This window comes from Ochlerotatus camptorhynchus, unplaced genomic scaffold (assembly GCF_037179485.1).
Source record: "Ochlerotatus camptorhynchus isolate MF236.1 unplaced genomic scaffold, CSIRO-AGI_Acam_v1.1 ptg000157l, whole genome shotgun sequence".
Taxonomy (NCBI): Eukaryota; Metazoa; Arthropoda; class Insecta; order Diptera; family Culicidae; genus Ochlerotatus; species Ochlerotatus camptorhynchus.
This window is the reverse complement of record NW_027040647.1, coordinates 300,892-322,575: the sequence shown is the minus strand read 5'-3', so window position 1 is coordinate 322,575 and position 21,684 is coordinate 300,892. Positions and strand designations below refer to the sequence as shown.

At 39.2% G+C, this 21,684-nt stretch overlaps 1 protein-coding gene across 1 annotated transcript in view; it reads left to right on the top strand.

Moving 5' to 3' along the window:
• The first annotated feature begins 550 nt into the window (after positions 1-550).
• l(3)neo38 (lethal (3) neo38) overlaps positions 551-21,684 on the top strand; it is a 32,574-nt gene continuing 11,440 nt past the window's right edge. The window contains exons 1-2 of the mRNA XM_065222105.1: positions 551-1,101; positions 16,021-17,027. Of these exons, the coding sequence (XP_065078177.1) occupies positions 819-1,101; positions 16,021-17,027 (1,290 nt within the window). The 5' untranslated portion in view covers positions 551-818. The remainder of the gene's footprint in view (positions 1,102-16,020; positions 17,028-21,684) is intronic.

Genomic DNA, 21,684 nt, shown 5'->3' with positions numbered 1-21,684 from the left:
TCATATTAATTAACAACGTAACTCCCACGAAGCGCATGTCCTTAATTCAACCAAACTGCGCCATCTGTGTCCCACTGCATCGAGGCGCGTGACTGAAAACTGAACGAACATGTCATGATGGAATCGTTCGTCACGGACTCGAAACGACAAGAAAGGAAAACTTGGCGTCGCATCAGACAAAACACACTCACCACCACCCCATAATTTCCCAAATGTGTACACGCATTTCCCACCCCCTACAAAGTGTATGCATCGAGGACTACACTCTCACACCTTCACCGCGCGCACAAGGACGGGTCGGATGGACGGAACACGCAGGACGACGAGGCGACGACGAGCATTGTCCTCCTTGCCAGCCGAGCACGCTCTCACTCACACTCACACCGAAGGTGGTTTGCGAATCGTTTTTCCGCACTTGAGCCACAGAGCCAGACCCACCTAGCTACATACCTACATGTAGTTTCTGCTGCAGTTTTCATCAAGCTTTTTCACCCTTCTCTATTCTCTGTCTGTCTGTCTGCTGGTCCGAGGATGGTGTGGAAAATGTCAATCAAATTTTAAGTTTTTCTCGTTCATTGGTCGCGGATTTTGTCGTGTGTTTGATTTTGGATTTATCTCCTGGTGTTTCCCAACAAAAAACAATCTTTGAAAGCAAGCAGAACCTAGTGAATCCCACGAGACACAGAAGTGATGATCTAAGGACGTGGATGAGGCCAATAGTTTCAGTGTTTCTTGTTTCCTCGAGTGTGTCCTGTTGAATCATTTTTTTTGTTCCTTTGAGACGGTGGCTTGGTGTGGTTAAATTAGTGAATGTGAAGATGAATTTTTCCGCTTTCGGAGGCCCGTTTTCCGGGATTCATCAGTTTGCGGCCAAATTCGGAAGCAATGATGGAGCATTTACCAGTACGAACACGACTGCAGCGACTGGAAATGGCGCCGGACCAGGTGGCATCGGGATCGGAGGTGGCGGAGGTGGCGGTGGAACTGCGACGCCTGGTGTCCCCGTGAGCGCAGGTGGTGCCAACATTGGTGGCCAGCAGGATCTGAATCGATACCATGGATCGACGAATGGGAACCATTTCAATCAGAATTCTACCTCAAGTAAGTGGGAACATTTAGACGGATGATTTAATTATAAGCGTGGGTGTGTGGGGTGATGATGTGTTGCATACATTCGGGGGTATTTTTTTCCTGGAAATGCTGTGTAGTCGTGTCGTGTGTCTGGTGCTGCTTTTGCTCGCTTCCTTTTTTGTGGGTGGGATGGGTGGGTGATAGCAAAAGTCACAAAGTGGGGTGAGTGCACTTTGTTGTGAGGGGTGATTCATTTGTGTTTTTCGATGATGTATAGCAAAGGATGAATGATTTACCAATATATTGGATGGGAACTCTCGTCTGCTGAGAGTTCACATTCGAAAATATTAATCTATTTTTATTTGAAAAGTTCGAACTGATTCGTGATTAGGGTGTTATGCTTTTGTAAACAAACGGATAATCCTAGAATTGTAGCGGATAAAAGCTCAATCTAGCAAACAAACTATATCATTCCTCTACTTCATTGTGTTTTTAGTTTCCGAGATGGAGCTTTTATTCGCAAGAAATCAGCGATTGACGTGTTTGTTTACAAAAGCATGTACACCCTAATCACGAATCAATCCAACATTATCGAAACATCGAACGGAAACTATTGCTTCACTTCTTCCAGACCACTACTTTATTTTTACGGATAGTCTCAGTTCTGTCGAGGCTATCCGTTCCATTAGGCCGGTAAAGCACTTCTCGTATTTTCTCTTGAAAATACGAGAGCTGCTTAGTGCTTTATATGTGCGCTCTTTCATCATCACCTTCGCGTGGGTCCCTTCGCATTGCTCAATTTTGGGCAATGAGAAGGCGGATTCAGTTGCGAAGGTAGGCGCTATGGAAGGTGACATTTATGATCGACAAATCGCCTATTGATGAATCTACGTTACGGTCGACCAGCTGATGGAAATGATTAGAAAATGAAAATGACGTTTTGCTACCTGTCAAATCGTATGGAATATTTTTTAGTACATCATCACTTTTGTGGTTTTGGATTTCAAACCTAGGTGTCGCATGCACTGGTGCAGTTTCGTGTAGATTTATCAATAGTGAATTTATCTCTATTTATCGTCAGCAGTCACTCGTTAGCTGGCAACATCAATGGAGTGAAGGGAGCTTGGGACGATGGCTATATTCAATTATCCCTAAGGTGTCGAAGTTTGCATGGTTCAAAGGGTTGGACTTGGGTTGAGACTTCATACGCGTGATGTCTCGTCTCATGTCCAATCACTATTGTCTGAACGCTCACTTGTTCCGTGTGGGGTTGGGAGACAGCAATCTCTGTGAATGTGGACAAGGTTACCAGGACGCTGATCACATCCTTTGGTCTTGTGCGGAGTATCGTGGAGTCAGATCACATTTTTATGATTCCCTTCGGGCTCGAGGTAGACAACCTAATGTTCCAGTTCGGGATATTTTGGCTAGACGCGATCTGGAGTTTATGAAACTCATATATGTTTACTTTAAGGATATTAACCTTAGATTGTAAGTTTGATTAACCTTGTTAGTTTGTGTTTTATACGTCTGGGATTTTTTTTCAATGTTTGTTTTCAAGATGAATAGAAATAATTTCATGCTTTAGGATTAATTAAATAGTTGTATCGTAAACCACATTTCAAACCTCCTTCTTCCCTTTTCCCATCCAAAAAATTGTAAATCTCCACTAACCTCGAGACAAACGCGAGTACTCGGTCCAGTTCCTTTAACTTTAAATATAAGACAGTAATAATGTATAACGCAAAGGATAACTCGGCTCTGTAAAGTTTATTCGATTGAGCCTGTACAAATAAAGTAATTATAAAAAAAACATCGAACGAGTTTGTGTAAAAAGGAAAATTTCAAGTAAGTTTCAAGTAAAATGCCGAGTATTAGTACAGGACACTGAAGAAGTCTGCACATTGCAGTCGAAACAAAAACTACGCTTTTATTTATTTCCTTTCAAGTACACGCTTGGTTTGGATTAAGTCAAATTAGCATAAAAAATTACCCAACTTTTCTGACTTTAAATGATCTATATTTCTTGAACTTATGTGGTTTACATGTATAACTTATCAAGTGACAAGATGCGTCTTTTCAACTTTAGTTCTTTTGAAATTTTAATTATTATTAGTTACAGTTCCTAGTCCTATCATTCCTGTTTTAGAGAATGACCACCTTGGTGGGATTGGTTTGTTTTAAATTGAAAAAAAAGGAAACTACTTATAACTAATATTTACAACTACAACTAACCTACAACTACTATGTACGCCTAATCTACTATATACAAATTGCTTATCAAAGCATGTTCTGATATATTACATTTTTGTGCAAATTTAGTCTTAATTTTGTTAATTCTGGAATCTATTTTGGAAATGCCTACATCTTCGTGTAAATTTGTTATTCTAGTGTCGAAAGGACGATCAAGTACCATCCTCAGCACTCTATTCTGAGCAAGTGCACATGATTCACTGTGAGTCTTTGCACATGATTCCCACACCGGAGCTGCGTAGAGGATCGCAGGTGCTATGATTTGTTTGTAGACGGCCAGTTTGTTCACCCTTGAGAGGCGGGATCTGCGGCAAATCAGCGGATACAGACACCTAACCAAGGCAGAACACTTGACTACAGTTTTCTCTACATGCGAACGGAAGAGGAGCTTTTCATCGATCAACATACCTGTCGTGAACTCAGATCGAGGTTGCAAGCCTCGATCTTTTGTCACTGGAACGACGCCAGCCAAACCATCCCGCGTTGATCAGTTACGTCCATCCCCTTTAAAATTAGACACAAGAATGCGAGACGAGCAACTAGCCAGCCTGAATCAGCTCGATGAACCAGTCATCCATCCTTTTGCACTCTTCTATCCCAGAGCATCATAACAATCATTTGTTCTATCTCCCTCGTCTGATGTCTGCTGTCGTCTCGAAGCCGATCTTCGTTTTCTATGACACGAATCACATTTATGTATTCGGAGTTTTCCGAAGCTCATATTCAACTGCTCTCGGCGCGTATGAATCGTCCAGTTATGTCATGTGCAGCGTTGCCAGGTCAGAAAAATCTGGACCAGGTAAAATATAAAATCAGGAAAAATCTGGAATGCTCCAAAAATCCTCTTTTTAACATAATGCTATTGAAATCAAAGTGATGTGTCAATCTCCCGTAAAAATAGGTCAGTATGATAATCTAGAATTTATTTAAAGTTCTAGAATGGTTTAAATTACATGTTTAAATAAATTATATAAAGCAAATACTTTGTAAACATTGCTTCCAAAAGTTGAAAAGTATAAACACGGTGTGCACAAAAAGTTCATACATCCATTACCCAGCATTTCAAAAATTGAGATAAATGTGGGTAAAAAACAGCAGAAAATATGGTTAGAATTGTTTTTTAAACTGTAACTTTTTAAAAAAGAATGAGAAGTAAAGAATCAAGGAAATTTTATGGGATGGATTTTTTGAACTAATAGTCGATGTAGTCCTTACTATTTGACGCAGTACCAGTATTTAAAGATTTTATTAGTTCTAAATAATTCTAATATTACTCTGAGGTTGATCAGATTTACATTTTAATTCTTGACAGCATACAACCCACAACACCCAACAGACCAGTAGGCAATTTTATTTTGAAGCTAAATTCACCGGGCTGAAGTGGGAATCAAAACCTAACATCGTGGAACTCACACACAGTTTACCTAAACTACGGGTAGCTCCACTATTCGCATGACCATTATGCCAAAGAATAATTTTATTATATTACTAAAATGAAAGTCTCATAGTTTCATCACAGACAAACAGACATAACACATTTAATATTTCTCACTGTAAAACATCGTCGCTAAAACATTACCGCCATCTGAGTACACTGTGGTAGGCACTACACTGAACAGATGGCGGTAGTGTGTAAACGTCAAACGCAAGGGAATTGACTATGCGCGCCTCAGGTGGCGGTACTACCAACTACGATACTTTTAAATTAACCGTTAAATGCTTGTTCGATGAACAACTTGCGAGTGTTATGTCTGTTTGTCTGTGGTTTCATTTTTGAAGTCTCAGGATCTTGCAACGATTCTAAATTCCGGAATTTACATTTTTCCTGCGTCCAAGACCATGAAATGTTTTGGTAGTCTGAATTTACTTGGAACTCATTACAGGATATCTTGGCCTTTTTTTTTGTTCAATTTATCATCCTAGAATTCCATCATATTTCTTTTCTATATTCCCCTAAAATAATCTTGAAAATATCTAAAATTTTCCAGTAACATTCTAAGAGTTCTTATCATTACCTCTTGAAATCTCTTATAAATCACTCTTCAATCCCACAACTTCCTCAAATTGGTAATAATTCCCAAGAATTGGCTCAATTTTGTGTCCATTTTTCTTTATGAAATTTTTAAAATATTCTTAACAATTTCCTTGGTACACTCTTCAGAATGACCGTCACACTCTTCTCAGACTTATCCGATAATTCCCTTTAAACTGCTTTGTAGGTAAGGTTAGAATTGGTTTGAAATCCTTTTCAGTATTACCCAAGTACTCAAGTACTTTGCCAAAATGGTTTTGAAAGTCTCCCAGAAATTGCACTTTAATTGTTAGTAAAATTAATCTCCATAGAAACATTGGACAGAATTCCATTGAAATTATTCTCGCGATTCGTATCAGCATACTCCTTAAGTTTGATGATAAGAATTTTCTATGATTTATTTTCCGGATTGAAATTTCCTTTATTGACAAAATCTCCATGCAATTGTCATCAAAGTTGACAAGACAATTGCTACCGTCTTCAACCAGAGGTTGCACAGACTGAATATTTAACATTAAACAACGGAAAACACACCACAACCATTACCATTAGAACAGTAGGCAAATTTTGAGGTTGCCATAATTTGCCCCGGCTGGAGCGTGAATCGAACCCTCACTTCGTGGCACTCACAATACGCCTAAATGATGGGTGACGCCGCACGACCCCGAAGCCCACAAAGATGGATGTAATTCTACTCAGAAGTAGCTTGAAATTCTCCTTTGATTTCACAAAGAATTCGCCTCACACTTAACTGTGAACTATTTTCAGAATTACCTTAAAATTCTAATAATATCCAATGTTGATGGCCTTTAATAATTAAAGTTGTAAATTCGGCTTTTTTTTATTAGAGGAAAGAGCAAATAAAAAAATCTGGGAAAATCTGGAACATATTAAAAAAATCTGGAAATATAGTGGTCTGTCTGTCTATCTGGCAAGACGACTAAAAATCTGGAAAATCCAGATAAATCTGGAATACTGGCAACGCTGGTCATGTGTGTCGACTCCCAGTGTTGCCAAATGCACTTTGTCGACTTCACACGAAATTAAAGTAAATTAATTTTTATTTTATATCAACCATATCACATACACTACAATCCCGAGATAGATTACTTCGGCAGACCACTCAACCCTTGTGCCATCCATGATTACAGTACAAGATGGAGCCGGTTTCAGTTTGGGCGATTGCCGATGGAGGAACATGATCGCTTGAGTTTTGCATGCATTGATTTTGATTTTCCACGTGGTGGAATACATGCATACATGTCAAACATTCAAAATAACCCAACAACATAAAGGGCGTATTTATACTTATTGAAACATCTCCCCTTCTTTGAAATACTCTTGCTTTCCCAACTCGTAATCATCAAACGAACCATCCGTTTTGACCTCTCTGTCTCATGTACTGGTTTTTCTGCTGACGATTTCTGCTTTGCCGACTGCTGCGTCTGTGATTGGGTTGATGGATCCTCCGGTTCGCTTGACGTTCGTTCCGCTGGTTTCGGGGTGCTTAAGATAGGACGCCAGTTGCCTCCGACATGTTGTTAAAAGCGCCTGGTGTATCCCCACTTTGAGTAGCAGATTCCTGTAGAGTTGCTTCCTCTGTACAATAGTACATTGAGTACGCATCACGAAGGTACTTTCTCTTTCGGCGATAGCTTCCACCGTTTGCTGATACTAGGTAGTCTCTGTCGCTTAACACTTCTGCTACCTTTCCGCGTGTCCATTCAGGCGTTTTATCTGACTTGAGCTGAACGAACACTTCTTGTCCTCACACCAACTTCGGCAGGTCCTGGGCGTTCGGATCATGACTTCACCTTACGGAGCTCAATGCCGTTCCAAACTCTCTGCGTATCTATCGTTGCTAGTTGAAGTTGGCTCACTGTAACGGGAAGGATTCCCCTTGTTTTTCTTCCCATCACTTTTTGCGATGGTGTGTATCCGTCGATCTGCGGTGTGTCTTGATGATGATCATCGCTATCTTGATTGCTGATACGGCCTTCCCATTACACTAGTGGTGGTAAGGTGAACTAGTTGTTTGAGTAATCCCATAATCCACCATGAGTTGCTTCCACTCTTGACTGAGGAACTGCTGAGCAGAATAGGTAATGATTTTGCGAGGAATTCCCATCGGAGTTCCGTCGTCCTTAAGTTGTTCAGGAAGTCCACCTCAAAGTAATTGGAGAAATGGTCAACTGACACCAACCAACCACACAAGCTCTCCCACGTCCACGGATACGATTTAGAACGGATGGTCTGGGATTTCCGAACTCTGCATAGGTTCACACCGCTGGCAGTCCTTGTACTAATTACAGATGTCGCCCATTTTGACTATGTTCTGCGTGTGATCATTTAGTTTCGGCGAATGAACGATATCCATATGTCCCTTGATTTGTGAAGTGTTTCCTATACTACACACTAAGATTATTTTACCGAAATCTGTGAAATTTTACCGAAATCTCAACAGTTGAACGTTCGGTAAACAGTTCGGTTAATTTTCACAGTTTTCCTGTAATTTTTCAACGAATATCTGTGAAAAATCACAGAAAATCTGTGAAAAATCACCGAACTGTAAAATTTCACAGATTTCGGTAAAATAATCTTAGTGTGTATTTACTGACTATAGTGCAGAAGCTATGCGACTTCCTCTCAGGATCAAACCTCCTTGGATGACTAATTCCGCCCGGAACGCGAAGAAAGGTTTCACACACTCAATGACTAAATCTTTGTCATTCGGCCATCCGCTGACGATGTAATTTTTCAAAATCTGGAAGGGCCCGCCCTTTGCCTCTATTTTTCGAACGGATTTTTGCACAAACTAGAATGTTTTCACTGCAGATGCCGTCTAAATTTATTTTCATTTCCGTACGTACCGTAAGATTTGATAAAGAGTGACAAATTGTAGAAATATTGTTAAAAATCAAATACTCCTCCTTTTTTAGTTTATGCGATAGGTCGGAGTGAATTCAATGGCGTTGGGTCGCAGCACAGTGGTCTTAAAGTGCCAAAACGTGCGTTTTTTAGTTTATGCGAAAACGGTACATTTAAGCCATATAGTGTTGTGGGAGAAATTTGTGCACTTAAAAAGCCCCTTCTTTTGAGCTTAGCCATTTCATGATTAACCCACCTAGCAGGGAGATGAAAAATTTACTTTTTTCGTTTATCGAGATAGCAAAATGGTGCCTTGAGCAAAGTTTTAGACAATATAAAAACAAATATTTTTGCTGCAAATGTCAACCCTCTATCTCTTATGTTTGCAGAGATATGTAATTTTTTTGGTAAGAGCCTTCAGAAAATCATTTTTTTTGCAAATAACTTTTCAGGAAGTAATTTTTTGACATGAGTATGTTCTACACAAATGTGTTTTTTTTAATACTCCATTTTGGTTTGGGAAGCAAGTCCCTATCTTCAATATTTCTTAAGATATTCAAGGTTTTGATCCAAAATTAGCACTATTTCCGAGGTCAACAGTTCGAAGTTGTGCAAAATTGGGCAAACCAGGTTGATTACATTTGAAAGTATACTTAAAATGCTGCCCAATGCATACCAAATCATTAGTCTTCTTTAGTATTCTCTGCTGATCTGCTTATTACCAAACTATAGTAAACCGTGTACAGATAATCGTGTTTTTTGCATTAAGGGTCGTCCATTAATTATATCACACATTTAGGGGGGTGGGTTTTGAAAACTGTGACGAGTCATACAAAAAAAATAAGGTCCATACAAAAAATGTGACAAAGGGAGGAGAGGGGGTTGAAAATGGGCCAAATTTGCGTGACATAATTAATGGACCATCCCTTAGAGGCTCCTTCATACGTCATTTACTCTTGGTGTTGAAGGAAGAAAATTCGAATTCGGGTCAATCGAAGTAGGCATGCAAACAAAGAGTAGGTGTTGCAAAGCCGCGTGTGGTAAAAGTTTTGATTCCAAATTCTAAATTGTAGTGACCGGTTGACTGGACAAGAAGGTGATTCGTAGTGTCTATTGTAGTGATTGGTTGACTGAATAAACAGTGGTTCTTTTTTCTCGGGGCAGGTGAATCCTGGTGTCTATTGAAGTGTTAAAAAAAAATGGCTGAACTACGATTAGTCTCTATTCCCCCCGGCAGGTGATTCACAGTCAATGACATTTATATAAGGTTTGGGCCAACAGGCAGCTTGCTGGTGTTAGAAGCAAAAATGTTGTAAACATTGCTGAACATCTGAACAACAACGTCATTGATTCAGAGTGTCGGTAGTAGTGACCGATTGATTGATCGAATAGTGCTCCTTGTTCTTCCCGGAATGTAATTCCCGGTGTTTGTTGTAGTAACCGGTTAACTGAACGAACATTGGTCCTTGAATCATCTGACCCGTTAATTTCAACAATAAGACCCCTTCCAAAACAAACAAAACTGCTTTTGTCCGAAGATGCTCAAACTCTTCTTGGTCCATCTACCGATGCATGAACCGATGGTGAAACAGAAGTAAGGGCCCATGCATTAATTATATCACGCTAAGTCGAGCATAAAAGACCCCCTCCCCTCCTATCGTGACATTTTTCCTATACCTAATGCATTGTTTGTCACAAAATCTTAGACCCCCCTCCCCCTTTAGAGCGTGACATAATATATGCATCAACCCTAAGCGACAATTCTGAAAGTGACGAGGAAATGGGTAGCGATGAAAAAATTTTTTCTTTGATATTGTATGAAACGGTTGATGAAATATAACTATATTGAGATAAGGTAGTAATCATTTGAGATAGTAATGTTGTTTTTAGTGCTCATAAAAAAAAAAAACAACAACTGTAACACAATTATACGGGAAGTCGTGATCCTATAGTTTGGTAATAAGCAGATCAGCAGAGAATACCAAAGAAGGCTAATGATTTGGTATGCATTGGCAGCATTTTAAGTATATGTACTTTCAAAAGTAATCAACTTGGCTTGCCCAATTTTGCCCAACTTCGAGCTATTGACCTAAAGTGCTAATTTTGGATCAAAACCTTGAATATCTTAAGAAATATTGAAGATAGGGACTTGCTTCCCAAACCAAAATGGCGAATTAAAAAAAAATATTTGTGTAGAACATACTAATGTCAAAAAATTACTTCCTGAAAAATTATTTACAAAAAATTGATTTTCTGAAGGCTCTTATCAAAAAAATTACACATCTCTGTAAACATAAGAGATAGAGGGTTGACGTTTGCAGCAAAAATGTTTGTTTTAATATTGTCTAAAGCTTTGCTCAAGGCACCATTTTGCTATCTCGACAAACAAAAAAAGTAAATTTTTCATCTCCCTGCTACGTGGGTTAATCATGAAATGACTAAGCTCAAAAGAAGGGGCTTTTTAAGTGCACAAACTTCTCCCAAGACACTATATGGCTTAAATGGACCGTTTTCGCATAAACTAAAAAACGCACGTTTTGGCACTTTAAGACCACTGTGCTGCGACCCAACGCCATTGAATTCACTCCGACCTATCGGATGAAGATAAAAATTGATTCAGTCAGAGCGCTTCTTTAGTTTTTGAGAATAATGGGTGCAAATATTCACATCACGAATTCTTATTGACGTCGTTTGGTAGCTTTTGAACTAATGTATCGTTCCAAATGTTAACGCCAGAATCATAGATTTATTTGATGGTTTTTTCTCGCCCAAAATGGGCGATTAGGCCGAAGTAGTTCTCTCCTCTATGTTTCATCCTTCCTCGTAGCTTGTTTGATCCGTTACAGTAACTTTGGTTGAATATCGATGCTGCCCAGTACTTAAATATCCTCGATGGTTCTCCATAACGGATCACGATCTTCTGTTATCGTAGGCTTGTTGATGTCAATGTTGCGAGATAATGTACATCGTACCGCTGCAGACTCAATATCATCCGTTGTAAGCGGTTTGGCACTTCCGTTAGAGGCTTTTTGAAAATACTTGTCAGCGGCTGGTGGTTGGACGGCCCCGTCACTTCCTTTGCCCGAAGATGTACTGATCGAGAAGGGGATCGCCAAGGTCTTCTCCTCTGTTTGAAAGTATCTTTACTCAGTTAAAGTTCTCGAAGCAAACATGACTGGCTGTCCTTCCTGCAGTAGCACAGCTCACAATACAAAACCGCTGGCGTCGCACTGTATAGTTGCGCCAAGTTTTGGATTATAAAGGGTGTCCACGATGAAATTGCCACACTATGAAATTGCTCTAACTTTTTAACCGTTGGGTAGAATTTAATGAAAATTTGGGTGGATTTAGTTCATAGTGCATTATTTACATCCTGCAAGTTTTAAAGTCCTGTGATCAAAACTCGCGGAAATGGAGTCGAAAGAACAGCTCGTGCGTGATAAAATCTTGCGCATTCATCACGAGAACAAGGATCTCTCGCATCGTTCCATCGCTAAAACGTTGGGAATCGCGAATTCCACGGTGTCGCGAGTGATTAAGCGGTTCGAGGAACGGTTGACCACCGATCGGAAGCCCAGAAGTGAAGGAAAAAGTATTCCGTACAACACCAAAAATCACAACCGCGTAGTTGGGGCCTTCAACCGAAATCCGAACGCCTCCATTAGGGATGTGGCTAAGAAGCTGCACTTAAGCCGAAGTTTTGTCCAGAAGGCCAAAACTAAGGCTGGGCTTCGAACGTTCAAGGTACAAAAGGCCCCTAATCGCGACGAGAAGCAGAACAAGTCCGCCAAAACCCGTGCCAGGAAGTTGTACCTCAACATGCTGACGAAAGTTGAATGCTGCATCATGGACGACGAAACATATGTGAAGGCCGACTTCAAACAGATCCCCGGCAACCTGTTTTTCACGGCCAAGGATAAGTTCAGCGTTCCGGAGCATGTCCGCACTCAGAAGATGTCCAAATTTGCGAAGAAATTCCTGGTTTGGCAAGCCATCTGCACGTGCGGGAAGCGGAGTGCACCTTTCGTGACCCAGGACACGATGAACGGACAGGTGTACATAAAAGAGTGCCTCCAGAAGCGGCTGCTTCCTCTCCTGAAGGCCCACAACGTCCCAACAATCTTCTGGCCGGATTTGGCCTCATGCCACTACTCCAAGGACGTGCTGAAGTGGTATGCGGACAATAAGGTCAATTTCGTGCCGAAAATGTTCAACCCTCCCAACACTCCGGAGCTCCGCCCCATCGAGAAGTACTGCGCGATTATGAAGCAGCACCTTCTTAAACGACCTAAGGTAGTGAAGACAGTCGAGGAACTGAAGAAAGTATGGGTTTACATGCAAAAAACGGTTGATTCACAGGTTGTGCAGAATCTTATGGCCGGGGTTAAGGCCAAGGTGCGGGCATTTGCGTATGGACTGTAAATAAAATACGAGTAAAATGGTAAAATGAAGTTTAATAGTTATTTCTCAATCCCTGAAAATTTGATGGCAATCGGATGAAAACTCGAATTTTGCGAATCAATTTTGTGTGTGGCAATTTCATCGTGGACACCCTTTAGTACTGCAACACTGATATCTCGACGATTTGCTTCTTCAGTACACTAAAGGCTTCTGCTTGCTGCTTGCTCCAATACCACTTCTTCGAAATCAGAACCTCTCTGACCGGAGTGCTCAGTTCCGAGAGCTTCGGTATGAACTTCGCCAACGTTTAAAAGTTATATAACATGGAACTTGAAATAAGATATATCTAACTACCTTGACAACAGGCCACAATACGTGGAAGGTGCTTGTGCAGAATTATCTAGGTAATTCTGCACAAACACCTTTCACGTATCATGGCTGCGTCTAGGCATTGCACGTTCTCAGTTGTGACTTCGTTGCGTTGCGTGGCGTTGCGTTGCGTTTGTAACGGAGTAATTCGTAGGTTGCATACTGGCAACTGTCTTGTATCTACTTTAACATTCTTATTCTAATTGCTTAAGGAAAACTATATGGGAATGAATAGCTCTCCAATCAGAATTCAAAATAGGAAAAGCATGATTGCCGGCCACGCCCATCTTCCCCGTTACGGGGAAAAGAATGATATTGTTGATGTAACATCTACTTAACGGAAGGCCAGCGACTCACCGACGCCCCCATAGATGCTACGGAGTTGGATAGTTGGGTAGGAGATGGGTCAGGAACAGGATTCACTTAAGCAGGCGATGCACCATACACGGCAAGAAAAAAATACTCAAAATTAAGTTTAAAAAAACTCAACGTTGGGTTCTATCATTTGAGGTCCGCCGTTGAGTGAATCAGAAAAGCGGCGTTGGTTAAAATTTACTCAACTGTTGAGTAATAATAAATGAACTCAAATATAAAGTTTATTTTCATTGAGGTTGCTCTTATGCGCCTTTAACATTTTCAGTTTTACAAGCGTTGATAGACGACTGGTCAACACACGGGCCCCGTAATCTCAACGTCCATGGTTCGGTTCCAGTCTGCTCCGTTTTATTATTTTTTTGTCAAATTGGTCAACGATCAGGATTACTCAAAATTGAGTTTTCTTCTTTAACTTAATTTTACCTAGCCCCACGGAAGCCACGTGATGAGTGAAAGGAACTCAATTTTGGGTACTTTTTTCTTACCGTGTAGTAATTGTTTTTTTTTGTGGAGCACGATCTTCTACTCAGTAAGCAGATCCAATAAGATAAAATGTAAACAAACAAAAAGGAAGGGTCTCACCCGAATGATCGAATTTACGGCAACTTGCATCTGCTTGACGCGAACACGAAGCGTCCGCTCATAAAATCATACACGCGTAAATAAAATGTAATTAAAAATTATCACTCGTGATGCCACTAATTTCTGGTCCGGGAAAAAAAAAATCAAACAACGCAGATTGCGACATCTCTTCTGATGCTTGCAAACATGAAGAATCACGTTTTCTTTCTCGATTCTAAAACTTCCCGGAAAGCGAGAAAACTACTAATCACACACGTATAACCGTCCGGGAGGCAGAGCGCCAGCGCTAATCCTGCAAATGCAGCCGAACACTATGAAAGCGAACGCACGCACAAAACAGAGAACAAACTTAAAACCCTTAGCTTAAAATTTAATAAACTGGATTCATTTTTTTTTTAATATCCTTTGTTTCGTAATGGGTTGGGCATTTACCTACTTGCCCCACCAGTTTTCATTTACCCCAATGTAACTTTCATTTAAACTACCCTGACCTTAAATCCTCTTCGAGGAATAATAGGTATACATATCTATATATATTCGAAAACCATAGTAACCCATTTTTTCCTTGTTTCAAGATTTTTCTCGGTTGATGTCAGGTGAGTAACGATTTGAGTCTTTACAGTATCGATAAGGCTTATAAAAGTTTAGTTCATTATAATTTGGTGATAGTTGACGGAAAGCTAAATAGAACGCCACAAGGAATGATTAAACATTCCTTTGGGCATGTCACTGAAATTAAGACTGGGACTTATGAATATTTGTCAATCTTTTTTAAATTAATTCTTAACTTGGAAAATTACTTATGTATTGCAACTTATACTTAGATCCACAAATAATCAAACTCTATTATCGCTCAAAATAATCTTACTCATAGAAAGAGTATAATAATTTTCTTTTTGTTCATGGGAAATATATATCTAGAACATCATGTCTACACACTAAGATTATTTCACCGAAATCTGTGAAATTTTACCGAATATCTGTGAAAAATCACAGGAAAACTGTGAAAAATCACCGAACTGTTCAGCTGTTGAGATTTCGGTAAAATTTCACAGATTTCGGTAAAATAATCTTAGTGTGTAGTTGGCACATTATATAATATATAATATATTATATTGTATTTTTAACGAAGTCAGCAAACATTTTGTCACAGACAAACAGACATAACACATTGAATATTTCTCACTTTAAAACATCGTCGCTAAAACATTACCGCCATCTGTTGAGTACACTGTGGTGGGCACTACACTGAACAGATGGCGGTAGTGTGTAAACGTCAAACGCAAGGGAATTAATTATGCGCGCCACAAGTGGCGGTACTACCAACTACGATACTTTTAAATTGTCCGTTAAATGCTTGTTCGATGAACAAATTGTGAGAGTTATGTCTGTTTGTCTGTGATTTTGTTATCGTATGCAAGAACGGTGTTTTATGAAAAATTACAAGAAATTAGGCTTTAATTAGGTTTTAATTGATTTGATCATATACATTGACTTTTTTTTAAATACTTAACTTAAACTTTTTCATGAAATCATCAGCAGCTATTATACTGATAAACTAACGTGCAAATTTTCTGAACTGAGCAGTTGCACGCCAACTGACGAATAGATTTGTGTTTTCTCTTCATGGACTTGTTCGTTAGGGGCAATGAACTAAGTTTGTGCCGATATTCGGCCATTTTGACTCACACATAATTTTTTTATAATGGCGTATTAGATTTTCTTCAATAAATCATAGCACGAAAACGACCGTCTTTGTGCTATAAATTATTGAAAAATATCGAATACGCCAAAACTTAGGCGTGTGTCAAAATGGCCGAATACTAGCATAAACTTGGTCCATTGCCACTAGCGAACAGTTATACGAAGTTTCATGTAAATTCTGAGAGGCAAAAATTTAAAATTTGTTTATTTTTTCGCTATTTGGCCTAGAACTGCTCAACTTCATTAAATTTGGCAATCTGTCATTTTACAAAGGGGTGCCATGTTTCTTTTCAATATTCTTTCGTTCTGTACCCATTTCGACAACACGTTCAATAATTATCTATTTAACTTTTCTATACTTTCAGTGGTTAACACGCCAATGTCATACGGCCAAAACATCACCCTTCCATACAGCCAGCCACAGCCCGATCATGGCTTTTCCAACAATATGCAAACAGATCAAAACAAGCTGAAAAACTCCATCAAGGTCGATCGGGACGAGATGATCAATCAGCAAATCCTACAGAATGTCAACCAATCCTGGCAAACGTTGGCCAATCCATCTAACACGGTGGACTATTCGTCACACTTGCTGTCCGCCACACTGCCAATTTCGATACAGCACTTTCTCAAATACTCCGAAACGATCAAAAAGGAATCCAACGGTGTTGGCTCCGGGCTGGCTTCCCCCGGGCCGCTGAGTGGACTGATCGGAGTTGAAACGAATGCTTTCAATGTGCAAAAAGACTTACTGAATTTGAAGAATGGTTCAAATTTGAACTTGGCGTTGGGCAACGTGGCCGTTAGTGCTGCAGCAGCCAGCTTAGGACTGAATCACCAGCACTTTACCCATCACGCCAACAGCCATCAGGACAATAGCCAAAACTATGGAAACATAAATCAAATACCGATCGTTTCGAATAACACGGTCAATGGCCAACAGCAGATTGGCAATCAGCAGAATGTGATGAATGGATCGGTTAACGGAAATGCCACTCCGGCTGCCACTACCAATGCGAATAACACCAACAACACTAATGGCAATGCAGCTACGACTACGACTACGACCACGGGAAAAGGCAAATCCAAACGCAGCAAGAAGGAAAAGAAACGTAAACCACCGAAGGAAAAGAAGCCCCGCCCGAAGCCGGGTCAGATCCGGGAGACCAAGGCACTGGACGGATCACCGTTATTCTGTTGCCCCGAGTGCCAGATGGCATACCCGGAGCGTGGGCTGATCGAGCAGCATGTCATATCGCACGCGGTGGAGCGGCGTTTCGTGTGCGACATATGCCACGCGGCCCTGAAGCGGAAGGACCACCTAACTCGCCACAAGCTGTCGCACATCCCGGATCGACCGCACATCTGTAGCGTAAGTGTGAATTTTTGTTCGATTTGCATGTAACATTGGTACTTAGAAGTGAAGAAGTGGCGAAAACGGCCTCCGCCAAAGGTGAAGTCAGAAGGGGAGGTTCAATTCAAATAGTTAAACAATTGTTTTCGGAGGGTTAAAGAAACATATTCAAGCTTCATAGAAACGTTGAAGTTGTCGCACTTTTAAAATTGTTTACGAACGCATATTTAAAAAACTACAAGGGAGCCCTATGGGGTTGTACGCAATGGTGACTTAGGACTACGTGGTCTTATATAATAAATCTTATTTGTTAACTGCAGCAGGAGCTTGTGTTTTGTGTAGGAAAAGAAATTTGAGCGTGTTTCTCTCTGTTTATACTCTTTAGTATGACGCGCTTGACATAGATGGCCCACAGCAACTCACGAAGAGCTACTGATTCCGATCAATAGCTGTGCGGCTTCTTTCTACTTCTATGGATGGTCATGTAGGCTGCAGCTCGCTGCTTGGGGGAGCCTTTCGTTGTGTACTGTAGAACACCACCACTCACCATGATTGAATAAACACCGTTTGGTGAAACCGAATGGAATTCAACTTTGAAATCTGTGTTAGGGAATTCGCTTTTAGCAGGCAATCGGTGATTATTTTAACTATCATAGCAACAGTTGAACATTCGAGCAATTTTCAATAGTGAAGTTTTGAAAAATAATAAAGTCTTAACTTTCACAGAAATCACAGACGTAGTCCTACGTCAAAAAAATAAATTAAGAGAGAGTACTTAGAAAAAACATCAAGGCTCTTTGACTAAGGCGAACTTACTTTCAAGATAATTTGACGATAACGCTAGTTTACAGCATAATTGAACTTTGTACGCTGGTGGTCATTTCCCATGTAAAATTGTGTGCACCCAACCAAGGGATGTAAGATTCGCTTACAATTATGTGGGATTCATCATCAGAGGATGTTAGTGGAGACCGCATGAACCGAGGATGCGATATACTGAGCTGCAGTCCAATGCAAGTAAATGGAGAAAGAAAAATGTGGAATGTAAATATTAGTGAGTGAAATTTAATCATGTCGAAAAAAAGTCCCCCCGACTCGAACCACGAACGCTGCGATTATCAGACCTGTGCTTTTTCCACTGCTCTCTCCATGCTTCGGGATATGGATAGGCTAAAAGCAAACAAGAAGCGCTCATTTTCATGCATACTCGACTTCGTTTGCTTTTCTGCTGGCGAGAATTGAGGCAAGTGTGTGCGTCGTTCTACCATAGAGGTAACTCTAAGACCAGAAGGTCCCAAAGAAACGTGCTCAACTTTTTGGCTCAGCTCTGGTACTATCTTCGGTCCCAAGCTAATCGATGCACCACTCGAAACATAGGAAAATCCACGAACCCCTCATTTTATCTGTCAAACTTTCATAGCGAATCAAAACAAACATTCTGTACACGCTTACTTGAAAGTACGCATTTAATGAGTATCTTGTACTCATTTTTTATATTTGTTCTTATATGTCAAAAAATGGGTATTTTCATAAAGATTAAAAAGGGTATTTTTTCTTCATTTTTGAAAATATCTTAAGGCAGAAAAAATGAGTAATACTAATAATAATTGTCAACAGTCTGATGAACTGAAAACATAAAAGCACGGAGTATTCAGATTGCAAAATGTCTTGTCATTCTTGCAAATAGGTTGAAATTTTCGATGAGATTCTCGGTAAAAATACTCCGACTAGTGCTGTTATTATAAGATCACACAACGTAGATGTCATTGAGCCAGTGAATTCCTTTCGGCCGATGTTCATTAAGGCTAAAAACGAGCACAGTAAAATAGTGCTTTGGACGGCAGTTCCGATGGTTACGAGGTAAGGAAAAGATATGAAACCATGCTGAAATTCTAACAAGTGTTCCTGTTCCAGATTAGCGGAGATCTTTGAAAAGGAAAACGACATGCTCAATGATCTGAACGTTTTCAATTAGCAGCATCCATCATCGGATTGATTCCTGCAGTGATCATAGGAGGAAAACGATCTTACGGAAACACTACTTAATGCCTTGTTTGGTCAATGAATGTACTAGATATAGCTAAATGTTCACCAATACATATTTGGATCCGTTTAATATTGATTCTGGTTCAATAAAAAATATGAAAAGTTTTGACAATTATAGCTTTTTCCTTTTTTATTAGTTTAACATGTTTAAAATTTAATAACAGGCAGCTCCATAAAGCAAACATTAAAAAAGAGTACTTTTTACCCATGGGCAGAAAAAAAAACAAAATACCCATTTTTTAAGTGTTCGTCGAATACTCATTAATGAGTAAACTCGGTTTTACTCATTTAATGAGTAACTTTTCTTAAAAATTGGTCTTTTTTTACTCATGAATGGGTTCTTTCAAGTTAGCGTGTAGTACTAGAATTTTGACTAGAATGGGGTACGTTAATCGATTTGCTTGGGACCAATAGGCTAGTCAAGTAGTGATCCAATTTAAAATCGTTATTTTCCACTGGTTGGTTCTACCATGTTATACATTACAATCAAGGCAAAAGCTTGAGTGTGTAGGTGAAAGCATATACAGTACACGGAATAAAAAAATATTAAAAATCATTGGATCGTCTCAATTGCAAATCAACTTCTAACATTCGCTACGATGTTCATGAACAGAGGATGATAGTAAATGGAACTAACATTCATTGTAATGACTTTTTGGTTTGCGTGTGCTGAATCCAAAAATGTAGACATAAAAAAATCTCATTAGGATAGTTTTCTAGACACAGCTAAAAAATGAAATTTCACTCAAAAAAAGTTTGTTTACTAAAATACAAATATCCGGCTGTAATGAAGCTATACCAATTATTTTAGCGCCAAATTAAAGGGAAGAAAATTTGCTTTCGATCATTTGGATGTCATTTTTCAGTTAGATTAGTGGTATTGTTGGCACAACCACTATAAAACAAGTATTTACCTTGCTTATAGACTTAGCTGAAATCCAATTTTTCTTGGAAATATGCAAAAAAAAAAACAAACTATCAATTTACAACAATACCACTAATCTAACTGAAAAATGAAATCCATTTGACCGAAATAAAAAAAATTCACCTTTAATTTGGCGTTAACATAATTGATATAGCTTTATTACAGACGGAGATATTTGTATTTACGACAACAAACTTTTTTTTAAAGTGAAATCTACTTTATATACCAATGGATATTTTTGGTCGCTATTGAAAATTTAGTCGATTGCTGAATTTATGTATGGGCCCACATTAGGAGCAGTTAAGCCGATATTACGTCCATTTCTCCTATCTGAAATTAATAAAAATTTTACATATGCTATTTAAGTTCATTCTTGCTAAAAAAACAACAATTTAGCCTCCTCTCAGTTACTTAATGTTCGGATAAATGACTGTATGTGCAGAAGGGTGCTTTTAAAAATAAAAGTAATGAACTTCTGATAGGCCACCCTCCAGTTCGATTTATAACCCCAAAAAATGGAAAAGATTGATGATCGTTTAGATGTCGCGCCAATGATTTAAATTTTCTATGGAGATTTTGGTGAAATAGCATGGGAAATTATTGATTTTTACTTACATTGCTCTAACTTTGGCTGTAGTCGTTCAAACGTTGAAAAAATGAATACACTGGAGTCGCTTTTTACGCAGGTGATACGTCCCGCGTGAAAAAAAACCGCGGAAATTTCGGAATCCGCGTAAAAAAAAACCGCGTAAATTCCGAAATCCGCGTAAAAAAAACCGCGTAAAAAGCGACTCTAGTGTGTAACGATATACCGCGTAAATTATGAAATCCACGTAAAAAAAACCAAAATCCGCGCAAATTCCGAAATCCGCGTTAAAAAAAACCGCGTAAAAAAAAAACCGTGTAAAAAAAAACCGCGTAAAAAGCAACTCCAGTGTATTTGGTTGCCAATGATCAACAAACCTGTTGTTGTTGTTGTTGTTGTTGTTGTTATGAAATTGGTGTTGTTGTGTAGTACATATTCATCGCATTTCCATATGCTATAAAACTGATCGTAATTTAACAAACATTTTGGTCTTTGCCATAGCACCAACATATTAATTTTGTTTTCAGCATTTGGACAAGTAGGAGCAAAGTTAGATCAATATAAGTATCATTCCAGCTCAAGTGGGTACACCACCTGTGGACGATGTTACCGATTTGAGCCAAACTTGGCCAAAATGCTTATTTTGGAATTCTGAACAAACAACTTTTTTAATTTTGCTCTAAAGTGCCTAGATCCTTCTGGACTACAACCCTGGATTTTCGAGATTTTTAAAAATTTCAACTTTCAGAAGAGATTACTCCATAACCAAATAAGCTATTCGTAATCATAGAACGTAAACTTGAAGGTTTTTTTTATGTAGATTCATATATGTGTACAAACATTTTGTTTTTGTAATAGTACTTACAGTAAACAGACTGATTACCGGCAGGTATCCAAATTGTCAAAAAATGGCCTATTTTCACCATGGGTGGGATTTTTTGTTTCTTAATATTTTGGGCTCAAATTTTCACCACACTTTGGTAAACTCTTCTACTTTATGTGTTTCCAAGGGCAAATGATTTGGACAAATAGTTTTTGAGATATGGCCAGATGAGTGAGAGGTAGTTTTGAGCTTTTCTGGTGAAAAATCAATGCTATTTAATATATTTTTATTAGAG